The sequence below is a fragment of the Staurois parvus genome, unplaced genomic scaffold (genome assembly GCF_062004578.1).
Source record: "Staurois parvus isolate SC_StPar_1 unplaced genomic scaffold, SC_StPar_1.0 ptg002082l, whole genome shotgun sequence".
Lineage (NCBI taxonomy): Eukaryota > Metazoa > Chordata > Amphibia > Anura > Ranidae > Staurois > Staurois parvus.
In genome coordinates, this window is record NW_028319878.1 from 25001 (window position 1) to 33124 (window position 8124).

The 8124-nt window shown below is 51.7% G+C and overlaps 1 protein-coding gene across 1 annotated transcript in view; it reads left to right on the plus strand.

Annotated features, from left to right (window-relative positions):
* DEF8 (differentially expressed in FDCP 8 homolog) overlaps positions 1-7732 on the plus strand; it is a 32448-nt gene extending 24716 nt beyond the window's left edge. Inside the window, exon 10 of the mRNA XM_089664868.1 lies at positions 2793-7732. Within this exon, the coding sequence (XP_089520994.1) occupies positions 2793-2883 (91 nt within the window). The 3' untranslated portion in view covers positions 2884-7732. The remainder of the gene's footprint in view (positions 1-2792) is intronic.
* Positions 7733-8124: the final 392 nt, after the last annotated feature.

Sequence of the window (8124 nt, forward strand, 5' to 3'; positions counted from 1 at the left end):
CTCTTCAACACCCCTCCCCCCTCCATTCCCCTCCCCCTACCGTCCCCCTCTTCAACACCCCTCCCCCCTACCATCCCCCTCTTCAACACCCCTCCCCCCTCCATTCCCCTCCCCCTACCGTCCCCCTTTTCAACACCCCTCCCCCCTCCATACCCAACCCCTCCCCCTACAGTCCCCCTCTTCAACACCCCTCCCCCCTCCATACCCAACCCCTCCCCCTACCATCCCCCTCTTCAACACCCCTCCCCCCTCCATTCCCCTCCCCCTACCATCCCCCTCTTCAACACCCCTCCCCCCTCCATACCCATCCCCTCCCCCTACCGTCCCCCTCTTCAACACCCCTCCCCCCTCCATACCCATCCCCTCCCCCTACCGTCCCCCTCTTCAACACCCCTCCCCCCTCCATACCCATCCCCTCCCCCTACCGTCCCCCTCTTCAACACCCCTCCCCCCTCCATACCCATCCCCTCCCCTTACCGTCCCCCTCTTCAACACCCCTCCCTCCTCCATACCCATCCCCTCCCCCTACCGTCCCCCTCTTCAACACCCCTCCCCCTCCATACCCATCCCCTCCCCCTACCGTCCCCCTCTTCAAAACCCCTCCCCCCTCCATACCCATCCCCTTCCCCTTCCGTCCCCCTCTTCAATACCCATCCCCTCCCCCTTCCGTCCCCCTCTTCAACACCCCTCCCCCCTCCATACCCATCCCCTCCCCCTACAGTCCCCCTCTTCAACACCCCTCCATACCCTCCTTTATGTCCTCACTCTCTGACCCTCATGTCCTCTTTTAGCCATCCACAGCTCTCCCCCCCCCCCCCCCCCCCCCACCCTGCTACATCACCAACCACCCCCCCACTCCGCTGCATCACCAACCCCCCCCCACTCCGCTGCATCACCAACCCCCCCCCCCACTCCGCTACATCACCAACCCCCCCCCCCCCACTCCGCTACATCACCAACCCCCCCCCCCACTCCGCTACATCACCAACCCCCCCCCACTCTGCTACATCACCAACCTGGCCTCAACATATCAACCAAACCGCTCTCTTTGATCCTCCCAAGACCTCCTGCTCTCTAGTTCCCATGGCACCTCCTCCCATTCTCGCCTCCAGGACTTCTCCCCATCCTGTGGAACTCCCTACCCCAATCTGTCCGGCTGTCTCCTAATCTATCCAGACGAAAACCTTTCTCTATAATGAAGCCTGTCCTGTTTCTACCTAGTAAGCCGCCATTTATTTCCTCCATCAGCCCATCCCCCCACAGCTATTACCTTTGTATCACTCAGCCCCTCCTCCTAGATTGTAAGCTCCCAGGATCAGGGCCCTCAGTTTCCTCTTGTACCAGATTGTATTGTAGCTGTAATGTCTGCCTTCATGTTGTACAGCGCTGCGCACACTGTTGGCGCCATATAAATCCTGTATAATAATAATATTCGGTCTGCAGTCTCTGACCGTCCTCTCCAGCATTACATGAATCAAACGTTCCAGGGGGAGATTTACTAAAACTAAAGGGTGCAAAATCTGGTGCAGCTCTGCATACAACCAATCAGCTTCCAGGTTTTATTGTCAAAGCTTCATGGAACAAACTGAAGCTAGAAGCTGATTGGCCGCCATGCAGGGCTGCACCGGATTCTGAGTGCTCCAGGTTTAGTCGATCTCCCCCAATGCGTGGCCCTTTGGTGATGCCGGGGTCTGTATTTCAGGATCCCTGTAGTTTGTTGACAATCACTGCTTTATCCCCTTTGTGCCGGCACCTCCCACACCAGAAGGCGGAGCTGGAAGCGAAGGGGTTACTAAAGTTAGGAAAACTCTGGTACAGAAGTGATGTCACACATTTGTAGGGAAGTGATGTCACACATTTGTAGGGAAGTGATGTCACACATTTGTAGGGAAGTGATGTCACACATTTGTAGGGAAGTGACGTCACACATTTGTAGGGAAGTAACGTCACACATTTGTAGGGAAGTGATGTCACACATTTGTACGCAAGTGACGTCACACATTTGTACGCAAGTGACGTCACACATTTGTACGCAAGTGACGTCACACATTTGTACGCAAGTGACGTCACACATTTGTACGCAAGTGACGTCACACATTTGTACGCAAGTGACGTCACACATTTGTATTTTCAGATGAAATCTGTACTAGTTCCATGGAAAAAAAACTTGTGCGTGTAATTTCAAACGATTGCTGTCTATTATTATCATTATCATTATTATACAGGATTTATGGCGCCAACAGTGTGCTGAGCGCAGTACAATATAACGGGAGACAATACAGTTCAATACAAGAGGGTGAGGAGGGGCTGATCCTGGGAGCTTACAATCTAGGAGGGAGGGGCTGATCCTGGGAGCTTACAATCCAAGAGGGAGGGGCCTGATCCTGGGAATTTACAGTCTGAGAGGGAGGGGCCTGATCCTGGGAGCGTACAATCCAAGAGGGAGGGGCCTGATCCTGGCAATTTACAGTCTGAGAGGGAGGGGCCTGATCCTGGGAGTTTACAATCTAAGAGGGAGGGGCTGATCCTGGGAGTTTACAATCTGAGAGGGAGGGGCTGATCCTGGGAGTTTACAATCTGAGAGGGAGGGGCCTGATCCTGGGAGTTTACAATCTAAGAGGGAGGGGCTGATCCTAGGAGTTTACAATCTAATGATCAGATTATCATACGATCTCTTTGAATGCGGCATTTTTTGTGTGATTTTCTGATCATCGGGGCTTCAGAATGGCTCCATAGGGACAGAGGAGGGATGAGAGAGGAAGAGGCTAAACAAATCTTCTCTTTTATCACAGAGACTGCTATTACGACAACTCCACCAGCTGTCCGCGGTGCTCGAGGCTAAACCTTCGCAAACAGGTGCAGGAGGTGGGGGAGGAGCCGTGACCAAGGGACATCATTGGCTGGAGGCCGTACCTCCATGTACATCCCTGGCTGGAACCATTTCATCACCATGGAGATGAATCCATTGATCGCTCAGCATCTCCTCGTTGGGTGGCCGATGACACATTCCAGACTGAGGCACTTTGGTCACCTCCATTGACACACGACCCCTCGGAGACCCCTCTGGACGTCTTCACACTTCGACTACATGGCGGTCATGGCGGTTGTATGTACATGACGGTCACGGTGGTTGTGTATGCACGAAGGTCGCGGCGTTTGTATGTACATGACGGTCGCGGCGTTTGTATGTACATGACGGTCGCGGCGTTTGTATGTACATGACGGTCGCGGCGTTTGTATGTACATGACGGTCGCGGCGTTTGTATGTACATGACGGTCGCGGCGGTTGTATGTACATGACGATCGCGGCGGTTGTGTATGCACGAAGATCGCGGCGGTTGTATATACATGACAGTCGCGGCGGTTGTGTGTACATGACGGTCGCGGCGGTTGTGTGTACATGACGGTCGCGGCGGTTGTGTGTACATGACGGTCGCGGCGGTTGTGTGTACATGACGGTCGCGGCGGTTGTGTGTGCACGAAGGTCGCGGCGGTTGTATATACATGACGGTCGCGGCGGTTGTGTGTGCACGACGGTCGCGGCGGTTGTGTATGCACGAAGGTCACGGCAGTTGTATGTACATGACGGTACAGGACGGTCGCGGCGGTTGTGTGTGCACGACGGTCGCGGCGGTTGTGTGTGCACGACGGTCGCGGCGGTTGCGTGTGCACGACGGTCGCGGCGGTTGCGTGTGCACGACGGTCGCGGCGGTTGCGTGTGCACGACGGTCGCGGCGGTTGCGTGTGCACGACGGTCGCGGCGGTTGCGTATGCGCGTCTTCAGAGGTGCCTTAATGCCACCACATTAGTGGTAATCCAGTAGCAGAATTTGCTGTGAGGGCAAATCCAAGACTTTCTTCTTCCTTCCACTTCTGGCCTCTGCTGCAGGCGGTGGTTGGAGGTTCTTTCCTGCACTGCCAAGGAGGACTCTGGTGAACCCCGTAACCTTTGAACCTGCGTAGACGTGTCCTAGTGAACCCCTCCTGTGTGCAGAGAGGACATGGGGTGCCAACGATTACATCCAGTTGAAAGTATCTACTGGCACCGCATGACGTTGGGTTCGTGTTGTTGGCATCGATTTGACGTCCGTTTCCAATCGGCTGCATTTGGCCTCCTGACTGTTCTGCTCGTCGCAGGTTTGCCTAAGACTTGTCTGTGACAAGGAAGGAACAGCCGGCCAATCAACACAGGTCCTAAGAACCTCCTCCACCTTGGCTGTCCTATCACATATCCTCTTTCCCAAAGCTGACCATTGGTGTGCCTGTTCCTCGTCTTTGCATCCCAGTGGCCCTGCCTTTCAGAAGGTCTCCAGCAGTACATATTGGGAGAGGCCATAGTCTCAGTGTTTGCAGTAAAATCACCGGCCCGGAGACTCCAGGGACATGGTGGAGGGCTGGACAGGAAGTGAGTGTTGGCAGGTTATGGTCCCCGCTGTGTCCTGCACACATTCATGTCGGCTTTTCTGAACTGGCTCTCAAGAGTCAGTCCACCCACAAATGAAGCTTGGCTATGGGTGGAGTCTGGTGGGTGAAGTCATCTCCTGGCTTGTTATGTCTTGAATCCTCTGTGAGATGTTCCCACCTGTTCTGGTCCACCTCGGTGTCTCTGCAGGTTCTAGATTGTCTGGTTCTTCATCATAAAAACTAAATGTAGAATCCAGTATCAGAGTGGAAACCTCTCCTTACGGGAACAGCATGTGTACAGACCTGGAAAATCCACACAGGGATGGTGGGAAACCCCCCATAATGGGCACAGCGGGTGTACAGACCTGGAAAATCCATGCAGGGATGGTATTAACCCCGCATAATGGGGGCAGCAGGTGCACAGACCTGAGAACTCAGCACAGGGATGGTGGAAACCCCTCATAATGGGCACAGCGGGTGTACAGACCTGGAAAATCCACACAGGGATGGTGGGGAAACCCCCCATAATGGGCACAGCGGGTGTACAGACCCGGGAGCTCGGCACAGGAAAGGTGGAAACCCCTCATAATGGGCACAGCGGGTGTACAGACCTGGAAAATCCATGCAGGGATGGTACGAACCCCGCATAATGGGGGCAGCAGGTGCACAGACCCGAGAACTCAGCACAGGGATGGTGGGAACCCCTCATAATGGGTGCAACGGGTGTACAGACCCAGGAACTTGGCACAGGGATGAGGAAACCCCTCATAATGGACACAAGAGGTGTACAGACCTGGGAGATCTCACCAACAGAGTCCCTGAGATATACAAGAACTTGTCAGGTGGTTGAACTCTCCAGCATCTACCCAAACTGATCTATTGAGGACCCTTTAAGATACCTGTACAGCGAGATGTTTGCTGCTCCTCCCGGCTGGTTGGATTGAACAGTAAACAAGTCCTGGAGGATCTATGTCCTCGTCTGACCAGTCCAGGGAAGAAGTCCTCTCTCAGGTTTTCCCCCAACATTTCCTATTCTCCAAAAAATGTTTTCTGGTTCCGGGGATATCTGCACAATGAAAAAAATGTCAATGTGTGAATTGTAACCTCCGTTTCCTGTTCTTAGCTGACAGGAGTGGCCCCCGGTCTGGTCTTCTGCTGCTGTAGTCCATCTGCTTCAAGGTTGGATGTGTCGTGCGTTCAGAGATGGTATTCTGCATACCTTGGGTGTAACGAGGGGTTATTGGAGTTCCTGTTGCCTTTCTATCATCTCCAACCAGTCTGCCCATTCTCCTCTGACCTCAACAAGGCATTTTCCTCCACACAACTGCCACTCACTGGATATTTTCTTTTTTTTTGGACCATTCTCTGTAAACCCTGGAGATGGAAAATCTCAGGAGATCAGCAGTTTTTGAAAGGCATAGACCAGCTTGTCCGGCAACCAACAACCATGCCACGTTCAAAGTCCCCTTTCTTCCCCATTCTGATGCTTGGTTTGAACGTCAGCAAGTCGTCTTCACCACGTCTAGATGCCTAAATGCATTGAGTTGCTGCCATGTGATTGGCTGATTACCCAATTGTGTTACCGAGCCATTGAACAGGTGGACCAATAAAGAGGCCGGTGAGTGTAGTTGTACCGTGCACTTGTGTGTTGCCCATGCAGGACAAGGTACCAGGGTCCGTTCTGTCCCACACTCCTTCCACCAGCACATACGGCAATGCTGTAACCAGATCCAGAAATGTTGGGTGTTGTCCTTGCTGCTGACCGCTAACTGGAACTGTGGGGGAGAGTTTGTGCTGCTGATAATGGCGGCAATAAACCAATCCCAGTCCTTTCCTTCATGGACAATGCCCAAGGCAACCGCTCAATGTACAGCTGTCCTGGAGACATTGCCGAGGTGCTATTTCCGAACGTCTGAGCCTTCCGTAATTGTGTTCTATGTACCATGATGCTTTGTGGTTCTACTGAGCACTACTCGGCGGGATTGGAGAAGATCATTCTGACCTATATGGCCTTCCGTCATACGCCACGCCGACACGCACTGCTTCCAAGGGGCTGGGGGGGAGGGATGGGAATAGGTTATTTCTGAAGGACCACGGGTGAGAATCGGGGGGGGGGGGGGTGCTAGTTTGTGTAGAATTAGGCTAGCCACACGAGAGGAATGAGAAAAATCTATCGGATTCCTTCCTCTATACACATGGATAAAGGAATCTCCCCTGCTGGCTATTACATTCATCAACCAATGGGACCCATCGATGCTAAATACCCGACCAGTGATCGAACCTGATTGGATGTGGTTACCGTTTGGCCGGTGATTTTCTGCTCCTTTGATAAAATTCAGCTTTTTTCGAGCCGGCTGGTATGGACAGGGCCTCCCACAGCTCCAATTGTGGTCGATTTGGGCAGATTGGTTTAACTTGCACACCCATTCTAAAGCTCATAGGGGTTTGACTTTCGATCTCTGCTGCCTGTATACCCGTATCTTCACACAGCCCAGTCCAAGCTGGCCGAAGAGTACGGAATCCTGCATGGCTGCCAGGGACGGCAGGAGAAACAAACAAGGTAAACGGTTGCTTGATCCAACCGGGTGTATTACAGGAGCGAAGGTGTTCAGGGGGAGTTGGTATAAAAGTCCTTCTTCTGTATGTCCCATTAATTGTTCAGCTCTTTGTGGAGGTCGCACAGCTCAAGATATTCTATCAGTAGATTTAGATGAAGGTGACCTCCTGCTCGTGTATATCGCATCAGTCTCAATGAACTTGTCTGAAATGGTGACAATGAATACAGAACCATCGGTACTGTAGCCGGGTATGGACTGGAGATCAAAGATGGCTTCTCAATGGTTAAAGGTGGAGCTCTCCTGAGAAATGATGCTTCTAATGTACATCGTGGCATCTCGGGGATTATTCATAGACTTGTAGTTACTGAAAGTTCTGCTTTACCTGATTCGCATTATTGTGACAATTCCTGGTCCGCATCGCTGCGAGTGATGTCATTACCCTGGAAACCAGAGAACAACCTATAGATGGGACAACGCTGCTTCCACCACAACGATGATTTATGACAAACCCAATGTACATGACCTCCTGTTCTGGAAGTTCGGGGACTTTTACATACACAATTAGACCAGTTTTACGCCTTTCATTGTGCAATTTGTTGAGCTGGCCTTTTTATTTATTTAATCCGTGACTTTATTAGAGAATGAGAGAAATGTCCTGTCTGATCCTCCATGAGACCCGTGTATGTTTTATTTCTACTAAGACTGGAAATGATCATTTCTTTTGTACATTAATTGTATTTATTGTCAAAAAATATAACGGCTGAAACACTACAGCATATTCTGATGGGTTTTTATTGTTCCCAACATGATCTGACCTTTCACTGCCATTATCTGATTGTTTGTCCATCTGTCTCTCTTACTATTTACACTACATGGTCAATCTGTGGACATCTGACTGTCATCTCTATATGAGTTTGATGGACATCTCATTCCAAAACCATGGACAAGAATATAGAGTTGACCTTTCTTTTCCAGTCATCATAGTCTCCACTCTTCTGGGAAGGCTTTCCAATAAATTTTGGAGTGTGTCTGGGGGAGTTTGGGTCCATTCAGCCAAAAGATCATTTGTGAGGTCAGATACTGATGCTGGATGAGAAGATACGTCTCGCAATCGGTGGTTCAGTTGTTTCAAAAGATGTTCAGTAGGGTTGACGTCAAGGCAT